Source organism: Zonotrichia albicollis, chromosome 1 (genome assembly GCF_047830755.1).
Source record: "Zonotrichia albicollis isolate bZonAlb1 chromosome 1, bZonAlb1.hap1, whole genome shotgun sequence".
NCBI classification, from domain to species: domain Eukaryota; kingdom Metazoa; phylum Chordata; class Aves; order Passeriformes; family Passerellidae; genus Zonotrichia; species Zonotrichia albicollis.
This window is the reverse complement of record NC_133819.1, coordinates 153,772,436-153,792,858: the sequence shown is the minus strand read 5'-3', so window position 1 is coordinate 153,792,858 and position 20,423 is coordinate 153,772,436. Positions and strand designations below refer to the sequence as shown.

At 49.3% G+C, this 20,423-nt stretch overlaps 2 protein-coding genes across 8 annotated transcripts; one reads left to right on the top strand and one right to left on the bottom strand.

Annotated features, from left to right (window-relative positions):
- Window positions 1-706: 706 nt before the first annotated feature.
- TIGD5 (tigger transposable element derived 5) lies at window positions 707-3,879 on the bottom strand. Its single transcript, XM_005479663.4, has one exon. It carries the CDS (start codon window positions 3,451-3,453, stop codon window positions 1,732-1,734), a length of 1,722 nt encoding a protein of 573 aa, XP_005479720.1. The 5' UTR covers window positions 3,454-3,879; the 3' UTR covers window positions 707-1,731.
- A 142-nt stretch (window positions 3,880-4,021) lies between these two features.
- EEF1D (eukaryotic translation elongation factor 1 delta) lies at window positions 4,022-19,605 on the top strand. Of its 7 annotated transcripts, none has more exons than XM_074558262.1 (10): window positions 4,022-4,249; window positions 8,631-9,775; window positions 11,413-11,536; window positions 13,215-13,286; window positions 16,735-16,800; window positions 17,891-17,987; window positions 18,079-18,182; window positions 18,394-18,630; window positions 19,196-19,390; window positions 19,502-19,605. In XM_074558262.1, the coding sequence occupies exons 1-10, from the start codon at window positions 4,037-4,039 to the stop codon at window positions 19,538-19,540; spliced, it is 2,292 nt and encodes a 763-aa protein (XP_074414363.1). In that variant the 5' UTR covers window positions 4,022-4,036; the 3' UTR covers window positions 19,541-19,605. The 7 variants fall into 7 exon arrangements, with proteins under 7 accessions (XP_074414363.1, XP_074414354.1, XP_074414382.1 ...); XM_074558253.1 differs by having other exon boundaries at window positions 16,732-16,800; XM_074558293.1 differs by lacking the exon at window positions 4,022-4,249 and adding an exon at window positions 6,761-6,796 and having other exon boundaries at window positions 16,732-16,800.
- Window positions 19,606-20,423: the final 818 nt, after the last annotated feature.

Sequence of the window (20,423 nt, the reverse complement as noted above, 5' to 3'; positions counted from 1 at the left end):
ATGCAATTAGAGATGATTTGGGAACTGCTTTGAGGATGAAAAGGTATTTTCTGGGCAAAGCATCACTGGTGGGAACATCTGGATGCTGAGCTTGACTTTGGATAAGGGCCTGGAGTGCCAGAACACAGGGAATGGCTTCCCACTGCCAGAGGACAGGGTTGGATGGGATATTGGGAAGGAATTCCTCCCTGGGAAGGTGGTGAGGGGCTGGGATGGAATTCCCAGAGAAGCTGTGGCCGCCCCATCCCTGGAAGTGTCCAAGGCCAGGCTGGACTGAGCTTGGACCAGCCTGGGACAGTGAAAGGTGTCCCTGACCACAGCAGAGGTTTGGAATTTGATGGCCTTGCAGGTCCCTTCCCACCCAAACCATTCCATAATTTTATATTCTCACCCCCCCAAACCAGTTCAAACACCTCCAGCCCAGCACCCTCTGCTGATCTGCGCAACATTTTTGTCACGCAACTGAAAGTTCCTTTCATTCACAAACTCCTGTTTGAAATGAGCCACGTCCCGAGCTCCAGAATCTTTTCGTGGGGTGATTTTGGTGTAAAAGATGATAAACAGAAATGTGATTTTACATGATTACACCCCATTGGTGTGGAGAAACCACATTGAGAGGACACAACCCCATGAAGATCCCCCTGGTGCCACCCCAAATCCTTCTGGGATGGCTCCACGTGACAATTCACAGACAACAACCTCCACATGGGAATAAAAATCCATTTAATTTCCATAAACTCTGCAGCGAGGAGACAAAGAACCAACAAGGAAAAACCCCAACCTGCCCGCTGGCTTGGGGGACGGCAGCACTGAGGAGTTAATTTCATTTCCCTCTTCCAGTAATTCAGCTAAACACCCTAAAATTTCATCCAAATGCGGTCAGGAGCTGCTAAATTCCCATCAGATGCCTCCAATATTCCAAGGCAGTGCCAGGAGCCCAACCTCAACTCACCCAGACGTGTCCTCCAGACCTGGTCACCCCACAAACCCCATGAGGACACCTCAACCCTCATCCCTGGAGCCTTCAGCTCCATGGGGATGCTTGGATGATGGCACCTGGATCAATAGGTTTGCATGGTCCAGGTTTTCCCAGCTGTGATGGGAATGATGGAGGTGCCTCTTTCTCGCGGATGCCACCCAAGAGTCCCTTTCCCAATCCAGTGCCTGACGGAAATTGTCTTAAACCAGCCCCAAACCATCCTGGTGTAACAGGATTCCGTTTTGGCAGTGGGAAGGGCGTCACCAGCCTCTTCCAAGGTGGGATATTTCCCCTGCAGCACCTCAGGAATGGCCCATGTCCAGCTGGCTGTGCCCACCTCAACCCTGCTCTGTGATCTGGGGATTTTTTAGTGTAACATCCCCCATTATCCCATGGACACTGAGCAGGTCCTTCCTTCACTCCTTCTCCCCATGGAATTGGGGGAACTGCGCAATTTTAGGGGGCATCCACTCCCATTCTGGCAGTGCCAGGTACCAGGGGCCACAAGGGACATAAAAAATAGCACCTCCTAAATATATTTAGGTAAGGAACAACCCTGGAATTCGAGCTGTTGCACAAAAATCCCCTGAATTGTGACCCGCAGGCATCTGGGCTTCCTGATCCCCAGGGAATCCCGGTCACAGAGGGGTGGTGGCACCTCCACCACCATCCCCCTGGGACAACCGGGGTGTCCCCAGCTCGGTGGCCAACCAGGGGTGGTTGGTAGCCAAAAATCGGCAGCTGCCCCTGCCCTAGGATTGGGGGCTGCGGCCGCGGCGCAGCCGCTGGGCCATGGAGATGAGGGAGCGGAGCTGCACCAGCCTCAGCGGCCCCACCTCCCGCGGGTCCTGTCCCTCCAGCCAGCGCAGCGCCGTCTCCAGACCCTGGATGGCTTCCCCAGCCGTGGGCAGCAAAGGATCTCCTCCTTCCCCACCCCTTCTGCCACCAGCTGCTTCCTCCTCATCATCCTCCTCGGCGCCTTCCTCCTCGCCACCATCGTCCTCCTCCGCACCCGGAGCTGCATCATCCAAGTGCAACCAGTCGGACACCTCCTCGGGAGCCAAGCACTTGAAGGCCAAGGCGGCCAGGTGGGTCAGGTCACTGAAGACCTTGCTGTCCCCTCCGCCTTCCTCCCCTCCGGGGGTGTCCCCGTGCTCTTCCTCGCCGGGCTGGGGCTCGAAGGCGGCGCGCAGCCCCAGCAGCCAGCACTTCTCGATGGATCCCGGCGGGATGAGATCCCAGGAGAGCCCAGCCAGGTACAACATGTCCTTGAGGAGGAAGGAGCGCACGAAATCCGCGGGGCTGCCGGGGCCGCCGCAGGACACGGCCAAGCGCAGCAATTCCCGCTTGTAGAGCTGCTTGAAGGCCGACACCACCCCTTGCTCCAGCGGCGCCGGGATTCGGCCTCCTGCTCCGGCCAAGCCGCTCCCTGAGGGACTCTTGGAGAGGAACAGCGCACGGATGGATCCATCCGGAGTCTGGAGCGGCGGAGAATCCTCAGTTCCCCCTCCAGAGCGGGACGGAGCGGAGCTGAGCAGCAGCACGGCCTTCTGCTGCAGGCAGCTCCGCCTCAGGTACCGCTTCACGCCCGGCACGAAGTCCTCAAAGAACCAAGCCCTCAGAAGCGCCGGCGCCAGCCGAGCCTCGGGGCTGTAGCGGTAGCAAGCCGGGAATTTCTCCTGGTTGTGATGCCGGAGGCTGGCGGGATTGCGGAGACCCCCGACCACCAAAGGCTTGAGTTTGTGGGAGCCGGTCAAGTTGGCGGCCAGCAGCACCGTGACGCGCTCACCGCGGGCAGGACGCCTCGCCGTGATTCCAGAACCGGGGAGAAGCTTCCAGAAGAGCCTGGTGATGTTGGCGTTGTAGATCTGCTCGTCCCCGTAGCCGCCGGCATCGGGCAGGACCTCGGCGCGGGTGGCGGGGGCGCGCTCGGGCTCGGCGGGGAGGCCGCCTTCGCCGTAGATGCGCTGGCTGGAGATGCCGTGGCGCTTCTGCCAGCGCCAGAACCAGCCGTGGCTCGCCTTGAAGGTGCACTCAGGCCCGTAGATCTGCCGGGCGAAGGCTTCCGCTTGTGCTTGGATGAGGGGTCCGGAGAGCGGCACGCCGTGCTGCCGCAGGGCGAGGAACCAGGCGTAGACGGCGCGGTCGATCTCCTCCTCGTTGGCCAAGCGCATCTTCTTGCGCTGGGTGCCCACCTCGCCGCCGAGCTGCTCCAGGAACCAGCGGAGCTTCGCCTCGTCCTTCAGCCACCCCCGGAGAGTGCCCCCCGGCACCCCGAAAGCGCGGCACACCGACGCCTGGCGCTCGCCCTTCTTCACCCTCTCGATGGCCTGGAGCTTGTCCTTGATGGAGTAGGCGCGGCGAAGCGACATCTTCACCGACACTCCCCCGGGCGATGCGCTGCTGCCTCCACCTCCTCCTGCCCGCCGCCCTCCCGCCATTCCCCCGCCCTCCTCCGGCTCCCCCCCGGGCATGGAACGACGCCCGCATCCATGGGAATGGGGGGCGCGTTATAACCGGGGAGGAATGCGGGGATGGGGTGGGGGGGGCGCGGCGGCGCCTTTGTCTCCGCTCCGGTCCCCCGCATGCGCGCACCCCACCACAGCCACTAAGTCCCCCCTCCCCCTTTTCCTCGGCAAGTTGGATTCTTCCTCATATCTCCACCAGCGCCTGTGGGTTGTACCACTTTGCCAAAAGGGAGGAGAGCGCCACCCCGCTGCCCCCTCCCCTCAGGTCGCTTTCCCCCTTGAGCTGTTCTACTTGGCTTTCACGGGAGGGAGAAGTGCGCGGAGTGAGACAATGGGCCGCACGCACAGCGTGGAGGCTCCTTCTCCCCGTAACGCCCCCCGTAAAATATAGGGGATCATCTTGGGGGAGGCAGGGAAGTAGCGTGGGGGAAGCAGCGAGGTGGCGCATCCCCGTTTTCGCAGAGTGGTACAACCCACGGGCGCTAGCAGAGCTACGAGGACGAATCCAACATCGCAAAGAAAAGGGGGGGCGGCGCGTCCTAATAGTTACAGAAGGGTGATTCGCGCATCCCGCTTCCTCCCCACCGTGATGTTCCACATGTCTCTTTTATTGTGGGGGGGACAAGCCCCGCTCTGTGCGTGTCACACGTTGTCTACCCGCAGCGCACCCCCTTCGCCACCTCCCCGCTCGCCACGTGTGGTACGCGCCTCCCCCATAACCCTCCGCGCGGCGCACGCCGCCCCTCTCTATCCCGGCGGCGGCCAAAGGGAGCGGAGGGCCCTGAAGGGGTCAAAGCTGTTGGTGAGTCCTGGTTTGCAGCCCCTTCCAGCCCCTAGGAAGCCTTATACCCCCTGTTAGAGTCCTTTATCCCCCTCTCTGAGCATCGGTAGGAGGAGTTTCGGGGGTCTTTGGAGCGTCCTTTATCCCTCTAGGGCGTGAGGTGGGGGGGCCCTCATGATATATGGGGGGAAGGGGCTTAGGGGGCCCTTTAGGGTGTGTAAGGTTCCTTTATCATCTTAGAATCCCCAGAAAGGAGGTTGTGGTCATCCCTTTTGTTCTCTTCAGGGCACTTTTCCTGCGGAAAGAGGGATTTGGGGGTCTCCTCATAGGGAATGGGGCTCCTTCCCTCACAGTGGTGGGAAGAGGGGAATTTTGGGGATCCTTCCTTGGAGGTGGGGGTCTCACGCCCTGTAAAAGCCTCAGAAAAGGGAGTTTGGGGGGATCCTCCCATTGTCTTTAGGGTCCATTCCATTCCCCCAGAGTCCTGAGGGAGAGGATTTGGGGTGTTCTTGGTTTTTGGGATAACTTTTCCATGCCTAGAATCCTATGGAATACTGGGGTGACCTCCCTTTCCCCATGTTCGGTCCCTTTCCCTTTATTAGGTTAGCATAGGGGGTCATGGGAGTCCCCAAGAGTCCTGAAGGAAAGGATTTGGGGATGCCCTTGTTTCCTGGGATTACTTTCCCTACTTAAAATCCCAGGGAATGTTGCGGTGCCACTCCCCACTCCCAATGTTCTAAGTTCCTTTTCCCTCAAAATTTCTGGGAAGGGGCATGTGGAAACCCCCTCTGCATTCCATGTGGGGTCTCTCCTCCCCTCACACCCCCAAAAAAAAGAGGATGTGGGAGATTCCCTCATTATCTGGGAGATCCCTTTGCCAGGCACAGGAAAAGGGGGATTTTAGGATTTAGACCATGTCTTTGTGGTCCTTTTCCTTTCCCAGGATTTAGGAATTCGCTGTTACAGGTAAGGGGTGGGTGGGCTCATACTGGGGTTCTCCCTAAACCTTTGTGGTTTTTCTGTAGATTTTGGGGACCTATTTCCTGGGTGTTTTTTTGGGAATATTCCTGATGTATTAAAGCCTCACCTCTTCAAATCTGGGTTGGGGGTGGTGGGGAAATGGATCAGTGTTATTCCTGCCCTGGTAGGGAAGGGAATTGCGGGATCCCACACTTCCCCAGGTGCCTCAGGGATCCGCTCCTCCTCCCCCAATTCCTGGGAATTTTTTTGTCCAGTCACTTGCTGCAAAGGGAAACTGTGTCCTGGCACGGAGCAGCCCATCCATCCCAAATCCCAACCCCCTTGGCTGCCTTTCCAAACTTTCCCCAGAGCTGGGAAACCTGGAAAATCAACTCCAGGTGCACCCGGGCTCTGCTTATCTCACCTGTCCCTCGTTCCTTGTGCTGCTGTTCCCGGATTTCCGTCACCTTGGCGGGGTTTGTCCTCCTCTCCCTGTTTTATTTTGATCCCGATGCTCAGGAGGGAGGGATCCATTTCCAGCCTATTTTGGGAGCGGGCAGAGGCTGCTGCCGTTGTGCTCCACGGGGTTTTTGAGGGATTTCCATCCCTGGCTGAACTTGCTGAGGCTGCCGCATCGGCGTTCCCAGAAATCCCCCATGGATTTGTTCTGTCGCATCCAGGTCAGCGATGGTTCGGGATTGATTGGGATCCTGAGCATCACAATCCTTAGGGATGACAAATTCCCTTTCCTGAGCTGTTTTCCTGGAATTATTTTCCAGGTTTCTCCCTGACCTTCAGGCAGGATTTTTCCTCACCTGAGCTGTTCATTCCCAACTCTTTATTTTTTGTTTTTTTTCCCTATTTCTCCTGAAGGTGACACTTTCCAAGTCTTTCCCTTCTGCTGATTTCCCGTATCCATGATTGTCTCACTAGGAATTTCCAGCCTGGAGCAGAAAGTTGTGGTTTTTGGGTGATCAGGAGTGGGAATTGTGGTGTTTTCCTGGAATGTGGAGCTTTGTCTCATAGCAAGGGTGATAAGATGATGATAAGGATCTGACTTAGGGAAGAGCCAATTTTAGGGAATGAAATCAGCAGGAATTTTAGGAACAGCCAAATTCCAGCTGGATTGGAAAAAACAGCAGAAGCTCTGGTTTTAAATGGATAAAATATTAGATACGAGTGTTAATATTTTGATTTATTTTGATTTCCCTGTTGTTGAGCTCATCCTGAATTTCTGGGCTGTGACTTTTCCCAGTGGAGAACATTCCCAACGCCACAGCGTGGTTTAAAATCCTGAAACTTTGTGTTTGTGGAGGTAAAAATGGCAATTTTGAGTGGAAAATGTTGAAAGTTGATGGTTTGTGTCATTAAAATTCCTTTTCCCCAGGTTCTTCCAGGAAAACTGATGGACACAGAAGAAAAATAACTTTCTTTTCCCAATTTTTCCTTGTTTAGAAGCTTTATTTCCTTGGAAATTTGGGGTTTTTCAGGACTCAACATAAGGTTTGGCTGCTCGTTGAAGCAAAAAGTTCCTGCAGGAATGTTTGGAATCACCCAAAAATTTGGGATCCTGAATTCCATCAACACATGCCAGGAGTGGGGTGGCAGGTTGGGAATTCTGAGGCTGCTGGGATGGGAAAATCCTTTTGGATAACATCACAATAATGTTCCTTTCATTGTCATTAAAATGAAAATAAACTCATTTTCTGTGGTGTTGGCTCATAAACTTCATGGAGTTCTGAAAAGTTAATGAGCTCTAATTAATTAATTAATTAATTAACCTTTTAATTATTAATTTAATTTTTTTGGCTGAGGAGCTGCTGCATCCATAGAAATTGGAATTTTTCTCTAAATTTATCCTGTGTTTGTTTCTTTTTTTTAATGCTGTCATAGGAGCAAAAAAAGTAAGTACCTTCTAATTGTTGTGTTTTTTTGGGAATTCTGGAAAATCCGGGAATGTCAGCGCCAGTGGGATATTTATTAGAAAAATTCCTGCAGTTTTCTTGGAAATAATTCATGTTGAAGAGTTTTTTAAAATTAATTTTAGTTCTGTCAATGGGAAGAAATCTCCTGGGAGTTCCTCATGATGGAATTCCTATTCCAAAATTCACCTCATCCATGAGGGCTGCAATTCCAGGGCTTGGAGCTGCTTAAAAACTGGAGCAAAATCACTTAAAAAATAATTAATAATGGGGAAAAATTAAATTCTGAATTTATTTTTAAAAATTTAAAATTTGGTTTTAAAAGAAATAAATGGTATCATTTTTTTATGGAAAAGCCTATGGTTTTTTTATTATTTATCTCATTATTTACTATGACAAATTTATTTCTGTGTAAAGGTTCTAACAAGAATTTATTGCTCCATAAAAGAAAGAAAAATGTAAAATAAATTCAAAATAATCTTTAATTTTGATTTTTTAAAATTAAGAATTGGTATCTCCATTTTTGAGCACTTTTAGCTGTATCAAAGTTTTCCAACTCCAGGAGGAAAAAAAAAGAAAAATCTCCTTTTGCCATTTCTAATAATTTGTCTAATTGGAATCTAATTAATATTTTAAACTCTATCAGTTTAAATGTTTAAAGGCAAAGCTTTGATTTAGTAATATGTAAATTTAAATGGAAATATTCAAGACCTGAAAAAAGTATTTATGTGGAAATTTCAAATTAAAATTTAAATTCAAGCCAATGAATTTTAAATTAAAATTTCAATTAAAGTTAATAAATTTTAAATTTAATTTATATGACAACTGAAAATCAAATTGAAATTTAAAGTTAAGCCTTGGACTTGAGGCTTCCAAAATCTTCCAGGAATTATTGGAATTACAAACCTTTGAGGATATTTCATCTGTCTGGGAATTTTATTTGGCAGCCTGCCACAGGTCATTTTTTATTAATTAATTATTGAATTAATCACGAGATTCCCAGCTCCTGGACAAGTTTAATTTGCCAGTAGCTTGGATTATATCCCAAAATCCAATCCCAGTTTTTCAGCAGCTGCCTTTTAGTATGAAAACCCAATCAGGAGTCAACAACAACCTCCAAAATCTCAAAAATTGGAGCCAGTTTTCCCAAAATTCTGCCTAATTGGGAATAAGTAACAATTAATTACTAATCCACTAACTTGGAATAATGTCCTATAATTCCCAAGGATTTGAATAAAATCCTGTGGGGGTTTTTTTTTTTCCTGCCTTAAATTTGAAATAATTAGGGGAATTCTTGGGAGGAATATTTTAGGAGGAATAGCGATTTCGGCCGCATTGAATTCTTTGGAATTCAAACTTATCCCAAAAGGGAGAAATAAACGGAATATTTGCATTTTTTTTTTTCCCCTGGGAATATTAATGGATAAAAAACCATCTCCTGCATGCCCTTGCTTTGCCGTGCTGCCGCTACATTTGTTGTGCTTATCTCTCCATGCTGCCCCGTTGGATTTTTCGGGAAGATGAGGACGCGGAAAAATCCCTGCTCGGCGGACAAGGTTTGGCTGGAAAAACCCCGGAGCGACGGAGCCGAGCGGGAAGCGCCGGAGCCCGAGGCCGTCAACGGGATCTGCCACGAGGATTCCATCGAGGGCGGCGAGCTCAAGGGGGACCCGAAAAAACCCAGGAATGGCAAAAAGCAGCGGAAGCGGAAGCGCTCGCCCAAGCCCAAGGCGCAGGATTCCAGGCTGGAGGCGATCCTGGCGGGAATGTCGGCGGAGCGCGTGTGGTTTGAGAAGCCCTTGTACGACCGCGCTGAGAGCGCCTACAGGGTAAAGCTGGCGGGTTCCCAGAGCTGGGAATCGCCTGAGACTGGGAATGGGGCTCAGGAATCTCCTGCCGTAACCAGGTCGAAATCCAGCCAAGATATTCCCAAGGCGAGGATGCTCCCAGCGTGCTCCCATGGGAACCTCTCCGCCTGTCACCACGTCGTCCAAGGGGTTTGGATCAACAAGCTTGACTTCGATAAGGCCGAGAGGGCGTTCATGGAGAAATCCCAGTTTTTCCTTCCTCCCAACGCCTTGGCCATCCCATCCGTGTGGGCGAATTCCAGGCTGGGAACGCCGGACGAGGGCTACGGCACGGCCTTGCCCACCCCTGCCACTCCGGGCTTGGCTCCCGGCATTCCCAACTCTCCAGTGGCCTCCATTCCCAGTTTGCCCAGCTCCGACCAGCAGACGGTCAATGGGAAGCCGCAGATTTCCAACTGGGAAGTTCTGGCATCCGAGGTGTGGCTGGAGAAGCCTCTCTACGACGACGCCGAGAAGAATTTTTATGAGAAGATGTTGGATGGGTACCCCTTGGATAAAACCCAGGAGCAGCAACGGGGATGCCCGGAAACATCCAAGAGCCACAACCCTGGGAAACAAACGGGAATCGCCTCCACCAATCCTGAGCTCCCTGATATTCCCAAGGAAAATCCCACCTGCTTTTTCCTGCACAAGGACAGCGAATCCGTGTGGCTGAATAAGGTGACCTACGACAGGGCTGAGTCCAGATATTTTGCCTTGGAAGCGGCCAGAGCAGCAGAAAAAACGGGGATCCAGGAATCTGCTGCAGGAAATCCCTCCCATCCAGCTGCTCCGAGTGTTCCCGCTGTGGAAACGAAGTAGGAGAAGTTTCTTTGGGGGTAACACCCATGGAAAAAAAAAAAAAAAAACCAAAAATCAGCCGGGTCGGGATTGAGCCAGAAGGAATTTGCATGTGGAGAAGACTGGGTGGACTTGGAGATGATCCTGGTGGGCAGGGGGGAAAATCCTTCAAGGAATTCCCCTTCTCCTGAGGGATTCTGGTGGATGAAGGCTGTGTTTGTGTGGAGCTGTAGATGTTTAGAGGCAGGGCTGGGGAGTGAGCTCATTATCCCCCTTTTTGCATGGATTCAGCACCATCCTCCTTTCCATCCTCTCATTCCATGTGAAAATCAGCATCATAACCAGGAGCCAGCTGGAAGAAGGTTTGGAAGTGGCCGGAATACAATTTAGGGAATCAGCCTGGAGCACGTGCTGTAGTTTGGTTTTTTAAGGGAATTTATATTTGGAATTTTTGGAATGCCCTTGGATCTTCTCCAAAGGCAGAGCTGAGGTAGAGACGGATATTCCTGGAAAAAAAGATTCTTGGAGCATCCGTCCTTATTTCTGACACTTCTGATCCATGAATTTCGTTGGGATTTGTTGGGAAGCTTTCAGGATCTTTGTGTCGAGGGATTTAGGGGTCAAATTCCTTTCACCTGGTCCTGTTTGGGATCATTTCCTCTTTAGCTGGTCATAACTGGATATTTGGGAAAATCCACGTGTCTCTGTGAAAAAGTGGGATAAATTTGTCTGTATTTGAGGTTTTCTGTGAATGATCCTGGTTGGAATTCCAGCAGGTCCTGGAGATTTGGGTGTGGAAAGTGGTTTTGCTGCAGCTCCTGTGTGTGGTGGTCTCTTCCAAGTGGGTAGATGAGATAAGGAGGGATTTGATTTCAGGGAAATCATCTCTGGCTTCCCTGGAAGTGTTTTATGGAAAACTGTGGGATTTGGGATAATGAGGAAAATTTTCTTGTGCTGCTCTCCACCTCCTCAAACTTCTGCTGCTTCTGTCCCTGTGCCTTGCTGGAATTCAGGGCAATTCCTCTTTTCCTCTTTTTTGAGAGCTCTGTTTCCCTTCAAAATAATTTAATTTAACCCACCTTTGGAAGCTGCTCCATAAAAATTCCCCGTTTCCCAGCAGGATTTGGGGGTTTTTGCTATTTTTCCATGTAGTGCCAGGTCTGTCCCCTCCAAGTGTTGCTCATTTTTTATCAGGATTTCCCAGTGAACTTGTGGATTCCCCACCCCTTGAAATATCCAGGGAAAAGCTGGATGAGGCTTGGAACAACCCGGGATAGTGGAAAGTGTCCCATGGCAGGGGGGGTGGAACCAAATGATCCTTATGGTCTTTTCCAGCCCAAACCATTCCATTATTCCAATTCCATTCCTGTTCTCCTACACAAGACATTTTCCTTAGCATGAACTAGAAAATCCTGATTTTTTGGAATTTTTTTTTTTTTTTTGTGGGATAAAGTCAGGATCAGCTGATCCATCCCCTCCCCGCTCCACGCCAGGTCAGGCAGGTGCGCGATTAATCCGTGCTGCTTTTTTAAGAGGATCCCGGCTCCTTAAATCCGCAGCCGAGCCGAGCTGCAGGCGCAGCGCCCGCTCCCGGCGAGCCCTTCACCTCCAATCCCGGCAGGAATTCACTTTTTTTTGGTGGATATTTTCCCAGGAAAATGGCCGTGGATTACTTCCTGCACGACAAGATCTGGTTCGAGAAGTTCAAGTACGACGACGCCGAGCGAAGGTTCTACGAGCAGATGAACGGCCCCGTGGGCGGCTCCTCCCGCCAGCAGGTAATTCCCAACCCCAGGAATTCCAGAGTAAGTCAAAGGACATGATCCTCCTGGATTTTTGTGGGATTTCTGCTCTTTTTTTTTTTTTTTTTTTCTATTTTTTCCCCCCAAGTCTTCCTGGAGTTCTCTGAGCTGTTTAAGACCCGTTTGGGGTTTTTTTTTTTTAATCCACTGTTTTCCTGTGGAATTTGATGGATTTGATCCCAAGGAACTGGGAGATCAGGTGCCTTTCTAACAGGTGAGCCAGTCCCAGCTTCCAGCAGTTATCCTAAATTTTTCCAGGCTGCTGGGATCTGTGGGGGCACAATTTGAGCTGGAAATCCCCAAATCCCCAATTTTATTGGCAAAGAGCATCCCTGCCCCCTTCATCCAGGGAAAATTCTGCTTTGCTTCCATTTTGGAGCAGTTCTTTTGGAATATTCCAAGGGAATACAAACCTAAAGCTTGAACAGAGGCACCACAGCTGCAAAGATTTTTTTTTTTGGGGTGGTGATTTTTTTATCCTTCTCTTTGTGTTCCTGGAAATATTCCAGGTGTTCCAGTGGAAGACTGTTGGTGGTACCGGTGAGTTGGGGAGGGGGAAGCATGATCCTGCTGAGCCGAAATATTTCCAGCTTCAATATTATCCCAAAATTATTCCTGTTCCAAGGTTCAGAGCTTTCCTAACCTCTTCCTGCTCCTAACTGTGCCGGTGCCTTTGGAATGCTGAGTGTTCAGTGCCTCTTCCCAAGCGTTCACGGGGAAGCTTTTTGCTGAAATTTTAACTTTTAGGCACATTCCAGCTATTCCTGCTGCCCATCCTGGCTTAGGTGCCTGGGAGAGTGGGGATGAAAAAATCTGGGAGCTCTGGATGAGTGCTGGAAGTGGGTTTTGGGGTGAAAACCTCTTGGAACAGTTCAACTATTTCAAGGCACATCAGGAGTTTCCAGTGAAGGAGTTTGGCCTGGGAGAGGTGGTTTGAAGGATGTTTGGAGGAATTTATCAGCCACTTCCCCCATGGAAAAAATATTCCTAAAACCTCCTTGGAAGTAGCAGGAAGTGGAGCCCACCTGGATGTGTCCAGGCTGTTTCTCCTTTATTTTCTGTTGAATTCAGGATTTGGGGGTTTGTGGGAAATTTCACATCTCTGGTCTTGCTGGTGGGGGGGTTGCAGTCTGGGAAAGGCAGGGAGTGAATGGATGGTGGAATTTCCAGGCAGGGAAATTTGAAATCCAGGCTAAGGCATGGCAGCAGGAGCACAGGGAAAAAATTCCAGGTGTTCTGTGTCCCACCCCTCTGGACAGAGCAGAGTCAGGGTTGTCACTTCCTGCCTGAACTCAGGGAATAACATGGAAAAATCCTGCCAGAGCCTGGTTTTTTAAGGAGTTCTGGAGTCACTCCAACCTTCTGGCAGCATCCCAAACTTTTCAGGGTAATTATAGGGAATTTAAAAGCTCTTTGACTGGATGATCCTTCTGGACACGTGACCAGGGATTGCCTGATTTAGCCCCAATCCTTACGGCAAAAATCACCGAAAAAAGAACAATTCCCAATTTTCCCAATTCCCTCGCTCCTCCTTCCTTTCATTGTTTTTTTTTTTTTAACTTCCCTGATGAATTTTTTTTTTTTGTCCCCCCCATGTTTTAATAATATTTTTTTTTAAAAAAGAAACTCTTGGTTCTTTCTGCGCTGTTTGCAGGAGAACGGAGCCAGCACGATCCTCCGCGACATTGCCAGAGCCAGGGAGAATATCCAGAAATCGCTGGCCGGAGTGAGTACCCAAGCTCTCACCAGCTGGCTGCCTGCATCCCATTTTTTTTTTTTTTTTGTGTTTTTTTTTTTTTTTTCTTCTTTTTATGGAATTCTAATCCCATAGATCATTTGGCTTCTTGGTTGGAAGCTGGAGGAGAAGACCAAGGTGTGCAGCGCAGCTCTGCCCCGTCCCCACGTGCTGCTCACCCGCAGCGCTGGATTTGGATTCAGAGAATCTGAATCCAAACTGGATTTGGGTTCTGAGAATTCCCTGAATTGGGCTTTTCCTTCCCTTTTTTTTAAATTTTTTTTGGGTTTTTTTTTTGCTGGTGGGATGTTCCCATGGGTGTTAACTAACAGGTTCCAACTCAATGAGCGTGTGGCTTTTTTTGGGATACACTGGGCTGCCACCTTCTCTTCCCTCTTTTGCTTCCACTTTAAGGGATGTTAAAAAAAAAAAAAAAAAAAAAAAAAAGTTGTGTTTTCCATCTGCTGCATCCAGGGAATTCAGCTTGGCTACGAGCTCCGAGGCTGGAGCATCCTGGAGGAGCTCAGGAATTAATTTACTTTGTGGAGGTGTTTTTGTGCTGAGTGCAGACAAGACCATTAAAAAGAAAAAAAATCTTCATTTTTTTGTAAAAGAAAGTTAAAATACTAACGAGTGATTTTATGGGAAAGGAAAATCCATGGAATTCAGCCCGGGTGTTTTGATTTCCTGCCTTGTAGTGGGACTCCCAAAGGAATTCTTGCATTATTTGGCCTCACAATTCCCAAGCACCCTCAGTTTCTATCTTTGATCAGTCCAATACCAGGGAATAACAAGGAATTCCTTTCCCAAGGGGAATATTCCATATTCCTCCTTACACCAGCAGAAAGGAGCCAGACATGAATATAAGGAATCAGGATTTCAGACAAATTAGGAAAAATTTTCCAGAACTGGCTCATTTTATTTAAAAAAATATGGCTAAAGGAGCTCCCCATCCCAAACAGGGTAACTTTGGGAGAAACTTCTGGAATTGGGCAAGGGACAGGGAATCCAAACCCAAATCACCTGGAAGTGCTGCTCATCCTCACCTTCCCGAGTGTTTTGCCAAAAATGAGGAATTTCTTTCCTGACTCCTGTTAAAGAGCTTTTTTGGGAGGGAATCCCAGAAGTTTGGATCATCCAGGTGCTGTAATGGGGAATTGGTGAAGCAACAGCCCAAAGCCAGGGTAGGAATTTTGGGATATAAATTGTTTGGAGATGTTTTTTAGGGAATTAGAGTAAGATGTCAAAAATTGCTGGATATTTTTTGTTCCTGGGAAAGGGGTTGGATTTTCCACGTGGCTGAAAAATATTTGGAATATCCCTCAAGGATCATCTTTAATGTTGGATAACCAGGCTGGACTTTAGAGCATTCCTAAACTTCTTCCTTGTATTCCTGACCCCCAAATTTACACTGTGAGAAAAGTGGGAAGAGCAAAAATCCCAGGATTTTTGTCTTTCCTTCCTCCCTAATTATTGTCAGGGGTTTTAGGATGTGGCAAGGGAAGAGCTGGCTGTTAAAAACTTGGAAAATGGGAGTTTTGTGCCTTTTTGCTGGGAATTTCAGGCTGAGTTTGCTTCATAAAACATAGGAATGAGCACTTGGAATATGATGGGAGTCTGGAGTTCCTTGATTATGAGGAAAAGCAGGAAGTAGAGCAGGAAATTCCACCTGAACATGAGAAAAAAATTTTATTGTTTTTGATATTTAAAACGTATTTTAGGGATTCAAACTTCAGGGAATAACAGATGTTTATATCCCAAGTTGTTCTGCCAAAGTCCTGTTTTGTGCCCTTCGTAATTCCCAGGGATTTGATTTGTTTGGATAATTAATTTTATGCACAATTCCAGCTTTCCCAAGCACTTCTGTGTCCAGAATATTTGAGATAGGCTGCAGCCTTAAGGTGGGTTCAGCACAAAAATTATTGAAAATAAAGGATTTGAGGATTTTGTGCAAGAGTGCAGAGGGAGTGAGGGAGGTGATGCTGTGGGAACTCCCCACCTTGGGAATTTTGAGTTCTTATCCCTGATAAAAAATTTATGGATGCTTGTGTGGAGCTGGAAGTTGGAAGAGGGAATGGGTTTTATAATGGGGGTGTGGTGTCCACATTCCCAGAGCTTGGAGCATCCTCTCCTCAGGGAAAATCTCACAGTCTTACAAAGGCAATTTTTCCATAATTTTTTGGGATTTGGGATATGGTTATGCCTCTTGCATTGCCTTATGGGTTCCAATTAAGGTCTCCTGATTGCTTCAGCTTGGGACAGGAATCCCTTGCTCTTCCCATGCTTTTCCCTCAAGGATCATCATTAATGTTGGATAACCAGGCTGGACTTTAGGGCATTCCTAAACTTCTTCCTTGTATTCCTGACCCCCAAATTTACACTGTGAGAAAAGTGGGAAGAGCAAAAATCCCAGGATTTTTTGGGGTTTTTTTGTTTTTTTTTGTTTTTTTTTGGTTTTTTTGTTTTGTTTTGTTTTTTTTTTTTTTTTTGTTTGTTTGTTTGTTTATTTGTTTGTTTTGTTTTGTTTTTGTTTTTTTGGAGTTTTTTGGGTGGTTTTTTTTTTTTTTTTGGGGGGTTTTTTTTGGTTTTTTTTTGAGGAATTATTACTGATAGGAAAGAGAAATTCCCTCTCCCCCATGCTGGCACTGCTGGGACACTTCCAAATCTGGGATCACTTTTGAGTCCTTGTGACAAGAAGGACATTGAGGGGCTGGAGTTTCCAGGGAAGGGAATGGATTGGGAAAGGGAATGGATTGGGAAAGGGAATGGATTGGGAAAGGGAATGGATTGGGAAGGGAATGGATTGGGAAAGGGAATGGATTGGGAAGGGAATGGATTGGGAAAGGGAATGGATTGGGAAGGGTCTGGAGCAGCTGTGGGAGCTGGGAGAGCTCAGCCTGGAAAAACCACGAGGTTCAGGGGGAACCTTCTCACTTCCACAAATCCCTGACAGCATTCCCAGGTGGGAATCAGGATCTACCCCCAGGGAGTGACAGGATGAGAGGAAACCACCAGAGGGGAAATTTAGCTGGAATATCGGGAAAATTGCTCATGGAAAGGGCTGTCCAGCCCTGGCACGGAGGTGGAGTCCCCATTCCTGGAGGGATTTGACATCCCTGTGGATGTGGCACTTGGGGCAACTGCTGGACTCGATGGGCTCAGCGGGATTTTCCCACCTCTGTAATTCCATGATTTCCATCCTTGGAGCACCAGGGCTGGCATGGTGTGGTGAGCCCACAGCGCTGCACGAGCTCCCTGCACGCACCAGGACGTTCACGGAGGAGATCCCAGAATTCCTGGGGGAATGTTTGCAGTGCAGAGCTGTTTCCCACCGCTCCCTAACTTCCCCTTGCATGCGGCTCTTCCCCGCGCTTGGGTTCCCTCTGGAATTGCGAAAACCTTTTCCCATCTTCCCAACCTTTTTCCCACCCTGCAGCAGAAGACCCCTGCTCGGAGCAAGGAGGCTCCTTGTGCCCGTCCCAAGAAACAGTCGGGACGCTCCTCTGTAAGTGAGCCCTGCATGGATGGAGCCTGTGGAAAAACGGGAGAGGATCTGGTGGGATGAGGAGATGGAGCAAGGTCTCCTTCCTCAGGGTGTGTCCTGTGGCACTGGGATGAACCTGGATAATGGGATCTGATCCCAGCTCAGTGTCCTGGGATCTGCACTCGCCTTCCTGAGCCTGAATCCAGGAATCAGAGATGGAATTTTTTCCTGTCCTTTGATATTTCCCAGCCTCATCCCTGGAGGTGTCCCAGGCAAAATTGGACAGGGCTTGGAACAGCTTGGGATAGGGGAACCTGGATGATCCTTAAAATCCCAACCTAAACCATTCCATGATTCAGACCTTTCCTTGTGCCTTGCATTCTTCATCTTACCCCTGCTTTTCCCTCTTTCCATCTTCCGTGACTGCTGAGATTCCACACTGGAATAAAAGAGAATAAATTATTCTCTCTTCACTTAGAAATGACAACTCAAGGGCAAATCCTGTTATTTTCTTTCCCTTTGTTGCCTGAAACTGATGGATGAGGAACCTCCTTAGCATTAAAAAAAAAAAAAAAAGCTTTTTTTTTCTTTTTTTTTGCTGTCAAAAAATCCATTGAAACCAGAGTTGGAGTAATTATTCCCTCAGGATGTGTTAAAGCAGATTGAAACTGTCAGGAATTAAAGGCTGGGCTGGGGAAGGTGGGAGTGTAGAATTCCTGGGATCATTCCAGCTTTCCCAGTGTTACCTTAGGCAGGTCATTCCCGTCCCTCAGTGGGTTGGGAGAGGGGACCAAGATTTTTAAGGGGCTTGGTGTGAAATTTTGTACAAATTTTATGTGGTTTTAGTGGCATTTTGGGATCTGAGAGTGGGAAGAGTGATTTTTTTATCCTTTGCTCCTTGGTGCCAGCTGAAATTCCTCGGGATTTTAGTCCATGCTTCATTTTATAGAGCTGCTCCATTAGTTTCTATCCTAATTCAGAGAAAATATCCTTGGTTTTAGTTCAGCTCCCGAACTTCCTCTCTCCCCCAAGACACAACCCTGCTTTGCTGCATGGATTTTCCAGGAGGAGGGGAAACAATTCCATTTCATCCTGGTTTTCCCCGTTGCAGAGTGCAAGCACCACCTCCCCTGGAGCTGCTGGTGACCAAAATGAGCTCCTGTCCCGAATTTCCCACCTGGAAGTGGAAAACCAGAACCTCCGCAGTGGTGAGTGGGAGAATTCCTTCTCCAGAAGTCCTGGCTGGATATCTGGGAATTTAAGGTCATTTTTCCTATTTTTCCCTCTTTTTTTTCCCAGTTGTTGCCGACCTCCAGATGGCCATTTTCAAGCTGGAAAGCCGCCTGAACGCTCTGGAGAAATCCTCAACTTCCCACCAGCCTTCATCTGTTCCTCCAACCCAGGTGAGCCCTGGAAAAACGCTGGAATTCTTCTCTAGGAATTATAACCCAAGATCCACGTGGACAAACATCCTGTTGTGATAAATCCACATAAATCCCACAGCGTGTTCCCGAGCAGCGGAGATTCCCATTCCTGAGCTTTTTTTGGCAACTCCAGGTTAATCTTTTCCCTCTTTTTTCCCCCTTTAAAAAAAACCCCTCGGATCCGGTGAAGAAAGTGGAGCCGTTCAGCGTTCCCTCCAAAAAAGTGGAGCTGCCGGCCAAGAAATCCGAGCCAGCTGCTGCCGAGGAGGATGATGATGATGACATTGACCTTTTTGGGAGCGACGATGAGGAGGAAGACCAGGAGGCTGCCAAGGTGCGGGAGGAGCGGCTCCGGCAGTACGCGGAGAAGAAGGCCAAGAAGCCGGGACTCATCGCCAAGTCTTCCATCCTGCTGGATGTGAAGCCGGTGAGTGGATCTGGGAATTTGGGAGCTCTGGGAGTGGGGCTGGGAATCCTCTCTCATCCTAGAGGATGTTGGTGGCACCTGTGGAATTCCAAGCAAGGCTTGGAGCTGGGTGGGATTTTCTTGCCATGGAAGGCTGGGATGGCTTTGGATGGATGGGACCTTAAATCCCATCTAATTCCATAGGCAGGGATACTTTCCACTATCCCAGGTTGCCTTGGACACTTCCAGGCATGGGGCAGCCAAAGCTTCTCTGGGAATTCATTCCAGGGCCTCACCACCCTCCCAAGGAGGAATTTTTTCCCAATATCCCATCTATTCTTACCCTATTCCAGTTTAAAACCATTCCCACTTCTCCTGTCACTCCATCCTTGTCCAAAGTCCCTCTCCATCTCTTTTGGATCTCCTTGAGGCACTGGAAGGGCTCTGAGGTCTTTTGGAGCCTTCTCCAGCCAAGAAAGGGCACTTTGGATCAGTTGTGACATTCCCAGAGATGTCACCTGGATACCCCCTTGGAGCTGCTGATCTCCAGGAAAACCCTGAAACCTCCCAATTCCCGCTTTTCCAGTGGGACGACGAGACCGACATGGCCAAGATGGAGGAGTGCGTCCGCTCCATCCACATGGACGGGCTGGTGTGGGGAGCCTCCAAACTGGTGCCGGTGGGATACGGCATCAAGAAACTCCAAATCCAGTGCGTGGTGGAGGACGAGAAGGTCGGCACAGACATCCTGGAGGAGGAGATCACCAAGTTTGAGGACTATGTAAGTCTTGGAATGGGATGTGGGAAGGGCCTGGAAGCCATGGGAGGGGGGTGAACTCAGGTGTGATTTCCTGGGAACACCTGGATGACTCCAGCTTTTGTCCCCTTCCAGGTGCAGAGCGTGGATATTGCTGCTTTTAACAAGATTTAGAAGGGAAAACTGTATCCCCCCCTCATCCGAACCTGGAATTAATAAAGATGAACATTGGGAGTGCACGTTGGGGTCGTGGGTTTTTCCCTCGGGTGCAGCTTCTCCAGGGGGATTTGATGGGAGATTTTGGGATATTGGAGCAGCCTGGCCAAGTGGAAGGTGTCCCTGCCCATTGCAAGGGGTTGGGATGAGAGATATTTAAGATCTCTTCCAACCTAAACAATTCCATGATTCCCCCATCCTTCACGGAAGGAAAGAACTCAAGACATGGACCTGAATTTTGGGGCTGGAATGAAGGTCTCAGGGTGTTTCCAGCCACATTTCCCAAGGTTTAGAGACCCCAGTCACTCCCTACAAAAAACCAGGATGAATAACCAGGAAGCATCCAGGAATTGCTGGTTTGGGATGGATTTCATCCCTCTTTTCCCACTGACTCCCTGCCCAGGTCACTTTAGCTGAGTGTGGCCTGGCAAGGGGACAGGTGACATTCCTGAGCATGGCCTGGTGAGGGCACAGGTGACATTCCTGACTTTGGGAGCACGAGGTCTGTCCCAGTGCCAGGGTCCAAAGTCTGGGACCACCAAGGGGCACGGGAATTTCCATGGGACGGTGCTGCGAGGGGACAGGTGACATTCCTGACTTTGGGAACACGAGGTTTGTCGCAGTGCCAGAGTCCAAGGGCCACCAGGGGACACGGGAAGCTCCCTGGGATTGTGCTGCAAGCCCGTCCCTTGTCCTGCTGGGGCCAGAGATGTGACACTGACACGTGTCCCTCCTGCCACCCCCAGGGCACTGCCAGGAGTGCCCCTTGTCCCCTGTGCTGTGCCACGTGTGCCTTCTGTGTCCCGTTTGTGTCATGTCACCACCTTGTGTCCCCCATGGG